This window comes from Oncorhynchus nerka, linkage group LG11 (assembly GCF_034236695.1).
Source record: "Oncorhynchus nerka isolate Pitt River linkage group LG11, Oner_Uvic_2.0, whole genome shotgun sequence".
In the NCBI taxonomy this organism is placed as follows: Eukaryota; Metazoa; Chordata; class Actinopteri; order Salmoniformes; family Salmonidae; genus Oncorhynchus; species Oncorhynchus nerka.
In genome coordinates, this window is record NC_088406.1 from 16,527,986 (window position 1) to 16,550,751 (window position 22,766).

Here is a 22,766-nt window from a genome sequence, read left to right on the forward strand (position 1 = left end):
AGAGGGGATATTGGAACAGCACCCATACACAGAGGGGGACATTAGAACACCCATACACAGAGGGGGACATTAAAACACCCATACACAGATGGGGGACATTAGAACAGCACCCATACACAGATGGGGGACATTAGAACAGCACCCATACACAGAGGGGGGACATTAGAACAGCACCCATACACAGAGGGGACATTAGAACAGCACCCATACACAGAGGGGGAACATTAGAACAGCACCCATACACAGAGGGGGACATTGGAACAGCACCCATACACAGAGGGGGACATTAGCACCCATACACAGAGGGGGGACATTAGAACACCACCCATACACAGAGGGGGGACATTAGAACAGCACCCATACACAGAGGGGGACATTAGAACAACACATATACACAGATGGGGGACATTAGAACAGCACCCATACACAGAGGGGACATTGGAACAGCACCCATACACGGAGGGGGACATTAGCACAGCACCCATACACAGAGGGGGACATTAGAACACCACCCATACACAGAGGGGGACATTAGAACAGCACCCATACACAGAGGGGGACATTAGAACACCCATACACAGAGGGGGACATTAGAACACCCATACACAGAGGGGGACATTAGAACACCCATATACAGAGGGGGATGTTAGAACACCCATACACAGAGGGGGACATTAGAACAGCACCCATACACAGAGGGGGACATTAGAACACCCATATACAGAGGGGGACATTAGAACACCCATACACAGAGGGGGATGTTAGAACACCCATACACAGAGGGGGACATTAGAACAGCACCCATACACAGAGGGGGACATTAGAACACCCATATACAGAGGGGGACGTTAGAACACCCATACACAGAGGGGGATATTAGAACACCCATACACAGAGGGGGATGTTAGAACACCCATACACAGAGGGGGGACGTTAGAACACCCATACACAGAGGGGGGACATTAGAACAGTACCCATACACAGAGGGGGGACATTAGAACACCCATATACAGAGGGGGGACATTAGAACACCCATACACAGAGGGGGATGTTAGAACACCCATACACAGAGGGGGATGTTAGAACACCCATACACAGAGGGGGACATTAGAACACCCATATACAGAGGGGGACATTAGAACACCCATACACAGAGGGGGGACATTAGAACACCCATACACAGAGGGGACATTAGAACACCCATACACAGAGGGGGACATTAGAACACCCATACACAGATGGGGGACATTAGAACAGCACCCATACACAGAGGGGGGGGACATTAGAACAGCACCCATACACAGAGGGGACATTAGAACAGCACCCATACACAGAGGGGGAACATTAGAACAACACATATACACAGATGGGGGGACATTAGAACAGCACCCATACACAGAGGGGGACATTGGAACAGCACCCATACACAGAGGGGGACATTAGCACAGCACCCATACACAGAGGGGGACATTAGAACACCACCCATACACAGAGGGGGACATTAGAACAGCACCCATACACAGAGGGGGACATTAGAACACCCATACACAGAGGGGGACATTAGAACACCCATACACAGAGGGGGGACATTAGAACACCCATATACAGAGGGGGGATGTTAGAACAGCACATACACAGAGGGGGGACATTAGAACAGCACCCATACACAGAGGGGGACATTAGAACACCCATATACAGAGGGGGACATTAGAACACCCATACACAGAGGGGGATGTTAGAACACCCATACACAGAGGGGGGACATTAGAACAGCACCCATACACAGAGGGGGGACATTAGAACACCCATATACAGAGGGGGGACGTTAGAACACCCATACACAGAGGGGGGATATTAGAACACCCATACACAGAGGGGGGATGTTAGAACACCCATACACAGAGGGGGACGTTAGAACACCCATACACAGAGGGGGACATTAGAACACCCATACACAGAGGGGGGACATTAGAACACCCATATACAGAGGGGGGACATTAGAACACCCATACACAGAGGGGGGATGTTAGAACACCCATACACAGAGGGGGGATGTTAGAACACCCATACACAGAGGGGGACATTAGAACACCCATATACAGAGGGGGGACATTAGAACACCCATACACAGAGGGGGGACATTAGAACACCCATACACAGAGGGGACATTAAAACACCCATACACAGATGGGGGACATTAGAACAGCACCCATACACAGATGGGGGACATTAGAACAGCACCCATACACAGAGGGGGGGGGGACATTAGAACAGCACCCATACACAGAGGGGACATTAGAACAGCACCCATACACAGAGGGGGAACATTAGAACAACACATATACACAGATGGGGACATTAGAACAGCACCCATACACAGAGGGGGACATTGGAACAGCACCCATACACAGGAGGGGACATTAGCACAGCACCCATACACAGAGGGGGACATTAGAACACCACCCATACACAGAGGGGGGACATTAGAACAGCACCCATACACAGAGGGGGGACATTAGAACACCCATACACAGAGGGGGACATTAGAACACCCATACACAGAGGGGACATTAGAACACCATATACAGAGGGGGATGTTAGAACACCCATACACAGAGGGGGACATTAGAACAGCACCCATACACAGAGGGGGACATTAGAACACCCATACACAGAGGGGGACATTAGAACACCCATACACAGAGGGGGACATTAGAACACCCATACACAGAGGGGGACATTAGAACACCCATACACAGAGGGGGACATTAGAACACCCATACACAGAGGGGGGACATTAGAACACCCATACACAGAGGGGGACATTAGAACACCCATACACAGAGGGGGACATTAGAACACCCATATACAGAGGGGGGACATTAGAACACCCATACACAGAGGGGGGACATTAGAACACCCATACACAGAGGGGGGATGTTAGAACACCCATACACAGAGGGGGACATTAGAACACCCATACACAGAGGGGGACATTAGAACACATTAGAACCCCATACACAGAGGGGGACATTAGAACACACCCATACACAGAGGGGGACATTAGAACACACCATACACAGAGGGGGACAGAACACCCCATACACAGAGGGGGACATTAGAACAGCACCCATACACAGAGGGGGGACATTAGAACAGCACCCATACACAGAGGGGGGACATTAGAACACCCATACACAGAGGGGACATTAAAACACCCATACACAGATGGGGGACATTAGAACAGCACCCATACACAGATGGGGGACATTAGAACAGCACCCATACACAGAGGGGGGGACATTAGAACAGCACCCATACACAGAGGGGACATTAGAACAGCACCCATACACAGAGGGGGAACATTAGAACAACACATATACACAGATGGGGGACATTAGAACAGCACCCATACACAGAGGGGGGACATTGGAACAGCACCCATACACGGAGGGGGACATTAGCACAGCACCCATACACAGAGGGGGACATTAGAACACCACCCATACACAGAGGGGGGACATTAGAACAGCACCCATACACAGAGGGGGGACATTAGAACACCCATACACAGAGGGGGGACATTAGAACACCCATACACAGAGGGGGGACATTAGAACACCCATATACAGAGGGGGATGTTAGAACACCCATACACAGAGGGGGGACATTAGAACAGCACCCATACACAGAGGGGGGACATTAGAACACCCATATACAGAGGGGGGACATTAGAACACCCATACACAGAGGGGGATGTTAGAACACCCATACACAGAGGGGGACATTAGAACAGCACCCATACACAGAGGGGGACATTAGAACACCCATATACAGAGGGGGACGTTAGAACACCCATACACAGAGGGGGATATTAGAACACCCATACACAGAGGGGGGATGTTAGAACACCCATACACAGAGGGGGGACGTTAGAACACCCATACACAGAGGGGGGACATTAGAACAGTACCCATACACAGAGGGGGGACATTAGAACACCCATATACAGAGGGGGGACATTAGAACACCCATACACAGAGGGGGATGTTAGAACACCCATACACAGAGGGGGGATGTTAGAACACCCATACACAGAGGGGGACATTAGAACACCCATATACAGAGGGGGGACATTAGAACACCCATACACAGAGGGGGGATGTTAGAACACCCATACACAGAGGGGGGACATTAGAACACCCATACACAGAGGGGGGATGTTAGAACACCCATACACAGAGGGGGACATTAGAACACCCATACACAGAGGGGGACATTAGAACACCCATACACAGAGGGGGACATTAGAACACCCATACACAGAGGGGGGACATTAGAACACCCATACACAGAGGGGGGATTAGAACACCCATACACAGAGGGGGACATTAGAACACCCATATACAGAGGGGGACATTAGAACACCCATACACAGAGGGGGATGTTAGAACACCCCATACACAGAGGGGGACATTAGAACAGCACCATACACAGATGGGGGACATTAGAACAGCACCCATACACAGAGGGGGGGACATTATAACAGCACCCATACACAGAGGGGACATTAGAACAGCACCCATACACAGAGGGGGAACATTAGAACAGCACATATACACAGATGGGGGACATTATAACAGCACCCATACACAGAGGGGACATTAGAACAGCACCCATACACAGAGGGGGAACATTAGAACACCCATACACAGAGGGGGACAATAGAACACCCATACACAGAGGGGGACATTAGAACAGCACCCATACACAGAGGGGGACATTAGAACACCCATACACAGAGGGGGACATTAGAACACCCATACACAGAGGGGGACATTAGAACAGCGCCCATACACAGAGGGGGACATTAGAACACACCATACACAGAGGGGGATGTTAGAACACCCATACACAGAGGGGGACATTAGAACAGCACCCATACACAGATGGGGGACATTAGAACAGCACCCATACACAGAGGGGGGGACATTATAACAGCACCCATACACAGAGGGGACATTAGAACAGCACCCATACACAGAGGGGGAACATTAGAACAGCACATATACACAGATGGGGGACATTATAACAGCACCCATACACAGAGGGGACATTAGAACAGCACCCATACACAGAGGGGAACATTAGAACAGCACATATACACAGATGGGGGACATTAGAACAGCACCCATACACAGAGGGGGGACATTGGAACAGCACCCATACACAGAGGGGGGACATTAGAACAGCACCCATACACAGAGGGGGGACATTAGAACAGCACCCATACACAGAGGGGGACATTAGAACAGCACCCATACACAGAGGGGGACATTAGAACACCCATACACAGAGGGGGACAATAGAACACCCATACACAGAGGGGGTTAGACGTTAGAACACCCATACACAGAGGGGGACATTAGAACACCCATACACAGAGGGGGACAATAGAACACCCATACACAGAGGGGGACGTTAGAACACCCATACACAGAGGGGGATGTTAGAACACCCATACACAGAGGGGGACATTAGAACAGCGCCCATACACAGAGGGGGACATTAGAACACCCATACACAGAGGGGGATGTTAGAACACCCATACACAGAGGGGGACATTAGAACAGCACCCATACACAGATGGGGGGACATTAGAACAGCACCCATACACAGAGGGGGACATTATAACAGCACCCATACACAGAGGGGGACATTAGAACAGCACCCATACATAGAGGGGGAACATTAGAACAGCACATATACACAGATGGGGGACATTATAACAGCACCCATACACAGAGGGGACATTAGAACAGCACCCATACACAGAGGGGGAACATTAGAACAGCACATATACACAGATGGGTGACATTAGAACAGCACCCATACACAGAGGGGGACATTGGAACAGCACCCATACACAGAGGGGGACATTAGAACAGCACCCATACACAGAGGGGGACATTAGAACAGCACCCATACACAGAGGGGGGACATTAGAACAGCACCCATACACAGAGGGGTGACATTAGAACACCCATACACAGAGGGGGACAATAGAACACCCATACACAGGGGGACGTTAGAACACCCATACACAGAGGGGGATGTTAGAACACCCATACACAGAGGGGACATTAGAACAGCACCCATACACAGAGGGGGACATTAGAACACCCATACACAGAGGGGGGACATTAGAATACCCATACACAGAGGGGTGACATTAGAACACCCATACACAGAGGGGGACATTAGAACACCCATACACAGAGGGGGACAATAGAACACCATACAGAGGGGGGATGTTAGAACACCCATACACAGAGGGGGACATTAGAACAGCACCCATACACAGATGGGGACATTAGAACAGCACCCATACACAGAGGGGGACATTATAACAGCACCCATACACAGAGGGGACATTAGAACAGCACCCATACACAGAGGGGGAACATTAGAACAGCACATATACACAGATGGGGGACATTATAACAGCACCCATACACAGAGGGGACATTAGAACAGCACCCATACACAGAGGGGGAACATTAGAACACCCATACACAGAGGGGGGACAATAGAACACCCATACACAGAGGGGGACATTAGAACAGCACCCATACACAGAGGGGGGACATTAGAACACCCATACACAGAGGGGGGACATTAGAACACCCATACACAGAGGGGGGACATTAGAACAGCGCCCATACACAGAGGGGGGACATTAGAACACCCATACACAGAGGGGGGATGTTAGAACACCCATACACAGAGGGGGGACATTAGAACAGCACCCATACACAGATGGGGGACATTAGAACAGCACCCATACACAGAGGGGGGGACATTATAACAGCACCCATACACAGAGGGGACATTAGAACAGCACCCATACACAGAGGGGGAACATTAGAACAGCACATATACACAGATGGGGGACATTATAACAGCACCCATACACAGAGGGGACATTAGAACAGCACCCATACACAGAGGGGGAACATTAGAACAGCACATATACACAGATGGGGGACATTAGAACAGCACCCATACACAGAGGGGGGACATTGGAACAGCACCCATACACAGAGGGGGACATTAGAACAGCACCCATACACAGAGGGGGACATTAGAACAGCACCCATACACAGAGGGGGACATTAGAACAGCACCCATACACAGAGGGGGACATTAGAACACCCATACACAGAGGGGGGACAATAGAACACCCATACACAGAGGGGGACGTTAGAACACCCATACACAGAGGGGGGACATTAGAACACCCATACACAGAGGGGGACAATAGAACACCCATACACAGAGGGGGACGTTAGAACACCCATACACAGAGGGGGATGTTAGAACACCCATACACAGAGGGGGGGATTAGAACAGCGCCCATACACAGAGGGGGGACATTAGAACACCCATACACAGAGGGGGGATGTTAGAACACCCATACACAGAGGGGGGACATTAGAACAGCACCCATACACAGATGGGGGACATTAGAACAGCACCCATACACAGAGGGGGGGACATTATAACAGCACCCATACACAGAGGGGACATTAGAACAGCACCCATACATAGAGGGGGAACATTAGAACAGCACATATACACAGATGGGGGACATTATAACAGCACCCATACACAGAGGGGACATTAGAACAGCACCCATACACAGAGGGGGAACATTAGAACAGCACATATACACAGATGGGTGACATTAGAACAGCACCCATACACAGAGGGGGGACATTGGAACAGCACCCATACACAGAGGGGGGACATTAGAACAGCACCCATACACAGAGGGGGGACATTAGAACAGCACCCATACACAGAGGGGGGACATTAGAACAGCACCCATACACAGAGGGGGACATTAGAACACCCATACACAGAGGGGGACAATAGAACACCCATACACAGGGGGGACGTTAGAACACCCATACACAGAGGGGGATGTTAGAACACCCATACACAGAGGGGACATTAGAACAGCACCCATACACAGAGGGGGGACATTAGAACACCCATACACAGAGGGGGGACATTAGAACACCCATACACAGAGGGGTGACATTAGAACACCCATACACAGAGGGGGGACATTAGAACACCCATACACAGAGGGGGACAATAGAACACCCATACACAGAGGGGATGTTAGAACACCCATACACAGAGGGGGACATTAGAACAGCACCCATACACAGATGGGGGACATTAGAACAGCACCCATACACAGAGGGGGACATTATAACAGCACCCATACACAGAGGGGGGACATTAGAACAGCACCCATACACAGAGGGGTGACATTAGAACACCCATACACAGAGGGGGGACAATAGAACACCCATACACAGGGGGGGGACGTTAGAACACCCATACACAGAGGGGGGATGTTAGAACACCCATACACAGAGGGGGACATTAGAACAGCACCCATACACAGAGGGGGGACATTAGAACACCCATACACAGAGGGGGGACATTAGAATACCCATACACAGAGGGGTGACATTAGAACACCCATACACAGAGGGGGGACATTAGAACACCCATACACAGAGGGGGGACAATAGAACACCCATACACAGAGGGGGGATGTTAGAACACCCATACACAGAGGGGGGACATTAGAACAGCACCCATACACAGATGGGGGACATTAGAACAGCACCCATACACAGAGGGGGGGACATTATAACAGCACCCATACACAGAGGGGACATTAGAACAGCACCCATACACAGAGGGGGAACATTAGAACAGCACATATACACAGATGGGGGACATTATAACAGCACCCATACACAGAGGGGACATTAGAACAGCACCCATACACAGAGGGGGAACATTAGAACACCCATACACAGAGGGGGGACAATAGAACACCCATACACAGAGGGGGACATTAGAACAGCACCCATACACAGAGGGGGGACATTAGAACACCCATACACAGAGGGGGGACATTAGAACACCCATACACAGAGGGGGGACATTAGAACAGCGCCCATACACAGAGGGGGGACATTAGAACACCCATACACAGAGGGGGGATGTTAGAACACCCATACACAGAGGGGGGACATTAGAACAGCACCCATACACAGATGGGGGACATTAGAACAGCACCCATACACAGAGGGGGACATTATAACAGCACCCATACACAGAGGGGACATTAGAACAGCACCCATACACAGAGGGGGAACATTAGAACAGCACATATACACAGATGGGGGACATTATAACAGCACCCATACACAGAGGGGACATTAGAACAGCACCCATACACAGAGGGGGAACATTAGAACAGCACATATACACAGATGGGGACATTAGAACAGCACCCATACACAGAGGGGGACATTGGAACAGCACCAGATACAGAGGGGGACATTAGAACAGCACCCATACACAGAGGGGGACATTAGAACAGCACCCATACACAGAGGGGGACATTAGAACAGCACCCATACACAGAGGGGGACATTAGAACACCCATACACAGAGGGGGACAATAGAACACCCATACACAGAGGGGGACGTTAGAACACCCATACACAGAGGGGGGACATTAGAACACCCATACACAGAGGGGGGACAATAGAACACCCATACACAGAGGGGGGACGTTAGAACACCCATACACAGAGGGGGGATGTTAGAACACCCATACACAGAGGGGGGACATTAGAACAGCGCCCATACACAGAGGGGGGACATTAGAACACCCATACACAGAGGGGGATGTTAGAACACCCATACACAGAGGGGGACATTAGAACAGCACCCATACACAGATGGGGACATTAGAACAGCACCCATACACAGAGGGGGGGACATTATAACAGCACCCATACACCGAGGGGACATTAGAACAGCACCCATACATAGAGGGGGAACATTAGAACAGCACATATACACAGATGGGGGACATTATAACAGCACCCATACACAGAGGGGACATTAGAACAGCACCCATACACAGAGGGGGAACATTAGAACAGCACATATACACAGATGGGTGACATTAGAACAGCACCCATACACAGAGGGGGGACATTGGAACAGCACCCATACACAGAGGGGGGACATTAGAACAGCACCCATACACAGAGGGGGGACATTAGAACAGCACCCATACACAGAGGGGGGACATTAGAACAGCACCCATACACAGAGGGGGGACATTAGAACACCCATACACAGAGGGGGGACAATAGAACACCCATACACAGAGGGGGACGTTAGAACACCCATACACAGAGGGGGGACATTAGAACACCCATACACAGAGGGGGGACATTAGACACAGAACACCCATACACAGGGGGGACATTAGAACACCCATACACAGAGGGGGATGTTAGAACACCCATACACAGAGGGGACATTAGAACAGCACCCATACACAGAGGGGGACATTAGAACAGCACCCATACACAGAGGGGGACATTAGAACACCACATATACAGATGGGTGACATTAGAACAGCACCCATACACAGAGGGGGACATTAGAACAGCACCCATACACAGAGGGGGACATTAGAACAGCACCCATACACAGAGGGGGACATTAGAACAGCACCCATACACAGAGGGGGACATTAGAACACACCCATACACAGAGGGGTGACATTAGAACACCCATACACAGAGGGGGGACAATAGAACACCCATACACAGGGGGGGGACGTTAGAACACCCATACACAGAGGGGGGATGTTAGAACACCCATACACAGAGGGGGACATTAGAACAGCACCCATACACAGAGGGGGACATTAGAACACCCATACACAGAGGGGGGACATTAGAATACCCATACACAGAGGGGTGACATTAGAACACCCATACACAGAGGGGGACATTAGAACACCCATACACAGAGGGGGACAATAGAACACCCATACACAGAGTTAGAACACCCATACACAGAGGGGGATGTTAGAACACCCATACACAGAGGGGACATTAGAACAGCACCCATACACAGAGGGGGACATTAGAACACCCATACACAGAGGGGGACATTAGAACACCCATACACAGAGGGGGGATGTTAGAACACCCATACACAGAGGGGGACATTAGAACAGCACCCATACACAGAGGGGGACATTAGAACAGCACCCATACACAGTGGAGGGACATTAGAACAGCACCCATACACAGAGGGGGACATTAGAACAGCACCCATACACAGAGGGGGGATATTGGAACAGCACCCATACACAGAGGGGGGACATTAGAACACCCATACACAGAGGGGACATTAAAACACCCATACACAGATGGGGGACATTAGAACAGCACCCATACACAGATGGGGGACATTAGAACAGCACCCATACACAGAGGGGGGACATTAGAACAGCACCCATACACAGAGGGGGACATTAGAACAGCACCCATACACAGAGGGGGAACATTAGAACAGCACATATACAGATGGGGGACATTAGAACAGCACCCATACACAGAGGGGGACATTGGAACAGCACCCATACACAGAGGGGGACATTAGCACAGCACCCATACACAGAGGGGGACATTAGAACACCACCCATACACAGAGGGGGACATTAGAACAGCACCCATACACAGAGGGGGACATTAGAACACCCATACACAGAGGGGGACATTAGAACACCCATACACAGAGGGGGACATTAGAACACCCATATACAGAGGGGGATGTTAGAACACCCATACACAGAGGGGGACATTAGAACAGCACCCATACACAGAGGGGGACATTAGAACACCCATATACAGAGGGGGACATTAGAACACCCATACACAGAGGGGGATGTTAGAACACCCATACACAGAGGGGGACATTAGAACAGCACCCATACACAGAGGGGGACATTAGAACACCCATACACAGAGGGGGACATTAGAACACCCATACACAGAGGGGGACATTAGAACACCCATACACAGAGGGGGATGTTAGAACACCCATACACAGAGGGGGACGTTAGAACACCCATACACAGAGGGGACATTAGAACAGTACCCATACACAGAGGGGGACATTAGAACACCCATATACAGAGGGGGACATTAGAACACCCATACACAGAGGGGGGATGTTAGAACACCCATACACAGAGGGGGGATGTTAGAACACCCATACACAGAGGGGGACATTAGAACACCCATATACAGAGGGGGGACATTAGAACACCCATACACAGAGGGGGGATGTTAGAACACCCATACACAGAGGGGGGACATTAGAACACCCATACACAGAGGGGGACATTTAGAACACCCATACACAGAGGGGACATTAGAACACCCATACACAGAGGGGGACATTAGAACACCCATACACAGAGGGGGACATTAGAACACCCATACACAGAGGGGGGACATTAGAACACCCATACACAGAGGGGGGATGTTAGAACACCCATACACAGAGGGGGACATTAGAACACCCATATACAGAGGGGGGACATTAGAACACCCATACACAGAGGGGGGATGTTAGAACACCCATACACAGAGGGGGACGTTAGAACACCCATACACAGAGGGGGACGTTAGAACACCCATACACAGAGGGGGGACGTTAGAACACCCATACACAGAGGGGGGATGTTAGAACACCCATACACAGAGGGGGACATTAGAACACCCATATACAGAGGGGGGACAATAGAACACCCATACACAGAGGGGGGATGTTAGAACACCCATACACAGAGGGGATGTTAGAACACCCATACACAGAGGGGGATGTTAGAACACCCATACACAGAGGGGGACATTAGAACACCCCATATACAGAGGGGGACATTAGAACACCCATACACAGAGGGGACATTAGAACACCCATATACAGAGGGGGACAATAGAACACCCATATACAGAGGGGACATTAGAACACCCATATACAGAGGGGGACATTAGAACACCCATACACAGAGGGGGACATTAGAACACCCATATACAGAGGGGACATTAGAACACCCATACACAGAGGGGGACATTAGAACACCCATACACAGAGGGGGGACGTTAGAACACCCATACACAGAGGGGGGACATTAGAACAGTACCCATACACAGAGGGGGGACATTAGAACACCCATATACAGAGGGGGGACATTAGAACACCCATACACAGAGAGGGGATGTTAGAACACCCATACACAGAGGGGGGATGTTAGAACACCCATACACAGAGGGGGACATTAGAACACCCATATACAGAGGGGGGACATTAGAACACCCATACACAGAGGGGGGATGTTAGAACACCCATACACAGAGGGGGACATTAGAACACCCATACACAGAGGGGGATGTTAGAACACCCATACACAGAGGGGACATTAGAACACCCATACACAGAGGGGGACATTAGAACAGCACCATACACAGAGGGGGACATTAGAACACCCCATACACAGAGGGGGACATTAGAACACCCCATACACAGAGGGGGATGTTAGAACACCCATACACAGAGGGGACATTAGAACACCCATATACAGAGGGGGACATTAGAACACCCATACACAGAGGGGGATGTTAGAACACCCATACACAGAGGGGACGTTAGAACACCCATACACAGAGGGGGACGTTAGAACACCCATACACAGAGGGGGATTAGAACACCCATACACAGAGGGGGATGTTAGAACACCCATACACAGAGGGGGACATTAGAACACCCATACACAGAGGGGGATGTTAGAACACCCATACACAGAGGGGACATTAGAACACCCATACACAGAGGGGGACAATAGAACACCCATACACAGAGGGGGACGTTAGAACACCCATACACAGAGGGGGGATGTTAGAACACCCATACACAGAGGGGGACATTAGAACAGCGCCCATACACAGAGGGGGACATTAGAACACCCATACACAGAGGGGGATGTTAGAACACCCATACACAGAGGGGGACATTAGAACAGCACCCATACACAGATGGGGGACATTAGAACAGCACCCATACACAGAGGGGGACATTATAACAGCACCCATACACCGGGGGACATTAGAACAGCACCCATACACAGAGGGGGAACATTAGAACAGCACATATACACAGATGGGGACATTATAACAGCACCCATACACAGAGGGGACATTAGAACAGCACCCATACACAGAGGGGAACATTAGAACAGCACATATACACAGATGGGTGACATTAGAACAGCACCCATACACAGAGGGGGACATTGGAGAAGCACCCATACACAGAGGGGGACATTAGAACAGCACCCATACACAGAGGGGGACATTAGAACAGCACCCATACACAGAGGGGGACATTAGAACAGCACCCATACACAGAGGGGTGACATTAGAACACCCATACACAGAGGGGGACAATAGAACACCCATACACAGGGGGGACATTAGAACACCCATACACAGAGGGGATGTTAGAACACCCATACACAGAGATGGGGGACATTAGAACAGCACCCATACACAGAGGGGGACATTAGAACACCCATACACAGAGGGGGGACATTAGAATACCCATACACAGAGGGGTGACATTAGAACACCCATACACAGAGGGGGGACATTAGAACACCCATACACAGAGGGGGGACAATAGAACACCCATACACAGGGGGGGGACGTTAGAACACCCATACACAGAGGGGGGATGTTAGAACACCCATACACAGAGGGGGACATTAGAACAGCACCCATACACAGAGGGGGGACATTAGAACACCCATACACAGAGGGGGGACATTAGAACACCCATACACAGAGGGGGGATGTTAGAACACCCATACACAGAGGGGGACATTAGAACAGCACCCATACACAGAGGGGGACATTAGAACAGCACCCATACACAGTGGAGGGACATTAGAACAGCACCCATACACAGAGGGGGGGCATTAGAACAGCACCCATACACAGAGGGGGATATTGAACAGCACCCATACACAGAGGGGGACATTAGAACACCCATACACAGAGGGGACATTAAACACCCATACACAGATGGGGGACATTAGAACAGCACCCATACACAGATGGGGGACATTAGAACAGCACCCATACACAGAGGGGGGTGGGACATTAGAACAGCACCCATACACAGAGGGGACATTAGAACAGCACCCATACACAGAGGGGGAACATTAGAACAGCACATATACACAGATGGGGGGACATTAGAACAGCACCCATACACAGAGGGGGACATTGAACAGCACCCATACACAGAGGGGGACATTAGAACACCACCCATACACAGAGGGGGACATTAGAACAGCACCCATACACAGAGGGGGACATTAGAACACCCATACACAGAGGGGGACATTAGAACACCCATACACAGAGGGGGACATTAGAACACCCATATACAGAGGGGGAATGTTAGAACACCCATACACAGAGGGGGACATTAGAACAGCACCCATACACAGAGGGGGACATTAGAACACCCATATACAGAGGGGGACATTAGAACACCCATACACAGAGGGGGATGTTAGAACACCCATACACAGAGGGGGACATTAGAACAGCACCCATACACAGAGGGGGACATTAGAACACCCATATACAGAGGGGGACGTTAGAACACCCATACACAGAGGGGGATATTAGAACACCCATACACAGAGGGGGATGTTAGAACACCCATACACAGAGGGGGACATTAGAACACCCATACACAGAGGGGGACATTAGAACAGTACCCATACACAGAGGGGGACATTAGAACACCCATATACAGAGGGGGACATTAGAACACCCATACACAGAGGGGGATGTTAGAACACCCATACACAGAGGGGGATGTTAGAACACCCATACACAGAGGGGACATTAGAACACCCATATACAGAGGGGACATTAGAACACCCATACACAGAGGGGGGATGTTAGAACACCCATACACAGAGGGGGACATTAGAACACCCATACACAGAGGGGGACATTAGAACACCCATACACAGAGGGGGACATTAGAACACCCATACACAGAGGGGGGACATTAGAACACCCATACACAGAGGGGGACATTAGAACACCCATACACAGAGGGGGACATTAGAACACCCATACACAGAGGGGATGTTAGAACACCCATACACAGAGGGGACATTAGAACACCCATATACAGAGGGGGACATTAGAACACCCATACACAGAGGGGGGATGTTAGAACACCCATACACAGAGGGGGGACGTTAGAACACCCATACACAGAGGGGGGACGTTAGAACACCCATACACAGAGGGGGGACGTTAGAACACCCATACACAGAGGGGGGATGTTAGAACACCCATACACAGAGGGGACATTAGAACACCCATATACAGAGGGGGGACAATAGAACACCCATACACAGAGGGGGGATGTTAGAACACCCATACACAGAGGGGGGATGTTAGAACACCCATACACAGAGGGGGGATGTTAGAACACCCATACACAGAGGGGGACATTAGAACACCCATATACAGAGGGGGGACATTAGAACACCCATACACAGAGGGGGGACATTAGAACACCCATATACAGAGGGGGGACAATAGAACACCCATATACAGAGGGGGACATTAGAACACCCATATACAGAGGGGGGACATTAGAACACCCATATACAGAGGGGGGACATTAGAACACCCATATACAGAGGGGGACATTAGAACACCCATATACAGAGGGGGACATTAGAACACCCATACACAGAGGGGGGACGTTAGAACACCCATACACAGAGGGGGGACATTAGAACAGTACCCATACACAGAGGGGGGACATTAGAACACCCATATACAGAGGGGGGACATTAGAACACCCATACACAGAGAGGGGATGTTAGAACACCCATACACAGAGGGGGGATGTTAGAACACCCATACACAGAGGGGGACATTAGAACACCCATATACAGAGGGGGGACATTAGAACACCCATACACAGAGGGGGGATGTTAGAACACCCATACACAGAGGGGGGACATTAGAACACCCATACACAGAGGGGGGATGTTAGAACACCCATACACAGAGGGGGACATTAGAACACCCATACACAGAGGGGGACATTAGAACACCCATACACAGAGGGGGACATTAGAACACCCATACACAGAGGGGGGATGTTAGAACACCCATACACAGAGGGGGACATTAGAACACCCATATACAGAGGGGGGACATTAGAACACCCATACACAGAGGGGGATGTTAGAACACCCATACACAGAGGGGGACGTTAGAACACCCATACACAGAGGGGGACGTTAGAACACCCATACACAGAGGGGGACGTTAGAACACCCATACACAGAGGGGATGTTAGAACACCCATACACAGAGGGGGACATTAGAACACCCATATACAGAGGGGGGAAAATAGAACACCCATACACAGAGGGGGGATGTTAGAACACCCATACACAGAGGGGGGATGTTAGAACACCCATACACAGAGGGGGGATGTTAGAACACCCATACACAGAGGGGGACATTAGAACACCCATATACAGAGGGGGGACATTAGAACACCCATACACAGAGGGGGGACATTAGAACACCCATATACAGAGGGGGACAATAGAACACCCATATACAGAGGGGGACATTAGAACACCCATATACAGAGGGGGACATTAGAACACCCATATACAGAGGGGGACATTAGAACACCCATATACAGAGGGGGGACATTAGAACACCCATATACAGAGGGGGACATTAGAACACCCATATACAGAGGGGACATTAGAACACCCATATACAGAGGGGGGACATTAGAACACCCATATACAGAGGGGGACATTAGAACACCCATACACAGAGGGGGGACATTAGAACACCCATATACAGAGGGGGGACAATAGAACACCCATACACAGAGGGGGGATGTTAGAACACCCATATACAGAGGGGGGACATTAGAACACCCATATACAGAGGGGGGATGTTAGAACACCCATACACAGAGGGGGGATGTTAGAACACCCATACACAGAGGGGGGACGTTAGAACACCCATATACAGAGGGGGGACGTTAGAACACCCATACACAGAGGGGGGATGTTAGAACACCCATATACAGAGGGGGGATGTTAGAACACCCATATACAGAGGGGGGACATTAGAACACCCATACACAGAGGGGGGATGTTAGAACACCCATACACAGAGGGGGGACGTTAGAACACCCATATACAGAGGGTTGACATTAGAACACCCATACACAGAGGGGGGACGTTAGAACACCCATATACAGAGGGGTGACATTAGAACACCCATACACAGAGGGGGGACGTTAGAACACCCATATACAGAGGGGTGACATTAGAACACCCATACACAGAGGGGGGACGTTAGAACACCCATATACAGAGGGGTGACATTAGAACAGCACCCATCCAGGGTGGGGGACATTAGAACACCCATATACAGAGGGGTGACATTAGAACACCCATACACAGAGGGGTGACATTAGAACACCCATATACAGAGGGGGGACAATAGAACACCCATATACAGAGGGGGGACGTTAGAACACCCATATACAGAGGGGGGACATTAGAACAGCACCCATCCAGGGTGGGGGACATTAGAACACCCATACACAGAGGGGGACATTAGAACACCCATATACAGAGGGGGGATGTTAGAACACCCATACACAGAGGGGGGATGTTAGAACACCCATACACAGAGGGGGGACGTTAGAACACCCATATACAGAGGGGGGACATTAGAACAGCACCCATCCAGGGTGGGGGCTGATTCCCTACAGACAATACAATACAAAGACAGCTTTATAAAAGATTCATTACTTATTGTCTCCTGAAATAAATCAAATCAATGTAATTCCCAGAGCCAGGTGTGTGTACAGGTGTGTGTACAGGTGTGTGTACAGGTGTGACAGTGACAGGTTTCCCATGTGTGTGTCACTGTTGTCTCATATGGTAATACAGAAGGCACCTTTCTCATGTTAATCTATGAGAAAAGACATCTGTTCCAATATCAACTAATGCTGCACACACACACTTACACGGGCACAAACACTCACAGGGCAGTCAGTATTGCTTGTGATGGCCGACAGGCACGGCAGAGGACAGAGAGGATCGATAGTCTCTTTACAGCACAATTAGATGAAATACCCTCTATTTTTTTTCTGACAAACACAAACAGAGGAAAGCTTTCTACAACAGCAGTGTTCCCCACGTCTGACTCTGGAGAGGCACAGGTTGAGCAGGGTTACTCCCAGCTAATCAACTTTAATCAGGTGTTAGAATTGTGCTGGAAAAGTCTGCACAAATTGTAGTGCTTAACAACCACACACACACACACACACACACACACACACACACACACACACACACACACACACACACACACAGACACACACACACACACACACACACACACACACACACACACACACACACACACACACACACACACACACACACACACACACAAACAGATTGTGCCAGCGGGTGCTTGCAGGTGTGTGCAGCATGCAGATATGTGTGTGTGTGTGTGTGTGTGTGTGAGGCTCGAGGGCTCTCGTCTGAGACAGAAACTATCATGAATAATGCAATGTTGATTTTACCAAAGCTAGGTTAGGACAAGGCTATTCAGTCTGTGTGTGTTCTTAAGCCAGGGTAGGAGGGACCTATTGAGCCTGTAGAGATCACGAGAAGAGGATCAGAGTCTCAGAGAGTAGAGAGAGAGAGAGAGAGGGAGAGAGAGAGAGAGAGAGAGAGAGAGAGAGAGAGAGAGAGAGAGAGAGAGAGAGAGAGAGAGAGAGAGAGAGAGAGAGAGAGAGAGAGAGAGAGAGAGAGAGAGAGAGAGAAAGAGAAAGAGGGAGGGAGAGAGAGCGAAAGAGAGAGAGAGAGAGAGAGGGAGAGAGAGAAAGAGGGAGGGAGAGAGAGCGAAAGAGAGAGAGAGAGAGAGAGGGAGAGAGAGCGAAAGAGAGAGAGAGAGAGAGAGAGAGAGAGAGAGAGAAAATAACAAATTCTTATTTACAATGACGACCAAACCCTCCCCTAACCCAGACAACGCTGGGCCAATTGTATGCCGTCCTATGGGACTCCCAATAACGGCCGGTTGTGATACAGCCCGGGATCGAACCAGGGTTTGTAGTAGGTTTGAGTGCCACTCAAGAGCCCAGGGACTCACACACAGAGGGTTTCATACCTGATCTTCCCCTCCTTTGGCAGCTCATGGCTTGGGTCGTCACACTGCAGCCTCGAGTCTCTCTCCAGCACGTACACACAAACACACTCCTGTAAGAAAACACACACATCAGAAGACTCCCTCCAGCACGTACACACAAACACACTCCTGTAAGAAAACACACACATCAGAAGACTCCCTCCAGCACGTACACACAAACACACTCCTGTAAGAAAACACACACATCAGAAGACTCCCTCCAGCACGTACACACAAACACACACCTGTAAGAAAACACACACATCAGAAGCAAAGCTAGCATGGGGGGGTCCATGGGTGCGACCACCCCCGGTTCCTGCAGATAATAAAACACATTTTTTAAACTAAGATATAGCTTACCAAAAACCATAAAACTATAAAACATAAATAAAACTATAAAACATGATTTAACACTATAAAACATGATTTAACACTATAAAACACGATTTAACACTATAAAACACGATTTAACACTATTTAACACTATAAAACATGATTTAACACTATAAAACATAAATAAAACTATAAAACACGATTTAACACTATAAAACATGATTTAACACTATAAAACATGATTTAACACTATAAAACATAAATAAAACTATAAAACACGATTTAACACTATAAAACACGATTTAACACTATAAAACATGATTTAACACTATAAAACACGATTTAACACTATAAAACATGATTTAACACTATAAAACATGATTTAACACTATAAAACACTATAAAACACGATTTAACACTATAAAACACGATTTAACACTATAAAACATGATTTAACACTATAAAACATGATTTAACACTATAAAACACGATTTAACACTATAAAACATGATTTAACACTATAAAACATGATTTAACACTATAAAACACTATAAAACACGATTTAACACTATAAAACACGATTTAACACTATAAAACATGATTTAACACTATAAAACATAAATAAAACTATAAAACACGATTTAACACTATTTAACACTATAAAACATGATTTAACACTATAAAACACGATTTAACACTATAAAACATGATTTAACACTATAAAACACGATTTAACACTATTTAACACTATAAAACATGATTTAACACTATTTAACATGATTTAACACTATAAAACACGATTTAACACTATAAAACATGATTTAACACTATAAAACATGATTTAACACTATAAAACACTATAAAACACGATTTAACACTATAAAACACGATTTAACACTATAAAACATGATTTAACACTATAAAACACGATTTAACACTATAAAACATGATTTAACACTATAAAACACTATAAAACACGATTTAACACTATAAAACATGATTTAACACTATAAAACATGATTTAACACTATAAAACACGATTTAACACTATAAAACATGATTTAACACTATAAAACATGATTTAACACTATAAAACATGATTTAACACTATAAAACACTATAAAACACGATTTAACACTATAAAACACGATTTAACACTATAAAACACGATTTAACACTATATAACACTATAAAACATGATTTAACACTATAAAACACGATTTAACACTATAAAACACGATTTAACACTATAAAACAACACTGATTTAACACTATATAACACTATAAAACATGATTTAACACTATAAAACACGATTTAACACTATAAAACACGATTTAACACTATAAAACATGATTTAACACTATAAAACATGATTTAACACTATAAAACACGATTTAACACTATTTAACACTATAAAACACGATTTAACACTATAAAACACGATTTAACACTATAAAACATGATTTAACACTATAAAACACGATTTAACACTATAAAACACGATTTAACACTATAAAACATGATTTAACACTATAAAACATGATTTAACACTATAAAACACGATTTAACACTATTTAACACTATAAAACACGATTTAACACTATTTAACACTATAAAACACGATTTAACACTATAAAACATGATTTAACACTATTTAACACTATAAAACACGATTTAACACTATAAAACATGATTTAACACTATAAAACACGATTTAACACTATAAAACATGATTTAACACTATAAAACACTATTTAACACTATAAAACACGATTTAACACTATTTAACACTATAAAACACGATTTAACACTATAAAACACGATTTAACACTATAAAACATGATTTAACACTATTTAACACTATAAAACACGATTTAACACTATTTAACACTATAAAACACGATTTAACACTATTTAACACTATAAAACACGATTTAACACTATAAAACACTATAAAACATGATTTAACACTATTTAACACTATAAAACATGATTTAACACTATTTAACACTATAAAACACTATAAAACATGATTTAACACTATTTAACACTATAAAACATGATTTAACACTATAAAACATGATTTAACACTATTTAACACTATAAAACACGATTTAACACTATTTAACACTATAAAACACGATTTAACACTATTTAACACTATAAAACACGATTTA

General features: G+C 47.4%; 1 protein-coding gene across 1 annotated transcript in view; it reads right to left on the bottom strand.

The window, feature by feature from the left end:
* LOC115115346 (cGMP-dependent 3',5'-cyclic phosphodiesterase-like) overlaps window positions 1–22,766 on the bottom strand; it is an 88,594-nt gene that overhangs the window by 61,002 nt on the left and 4,826 nt on the right. Inside the window, exon 3 of the mRNA XM_065024043.1 lies at window positions 20,238–20,326. Coding sequence (XP_064880115.1) covers window positions 20,238–20,326 — 89 coding nt within the window. The remainder of the gene's footprint in view (window positions 1–20,237; window positions 20,327–22,766) is intronic.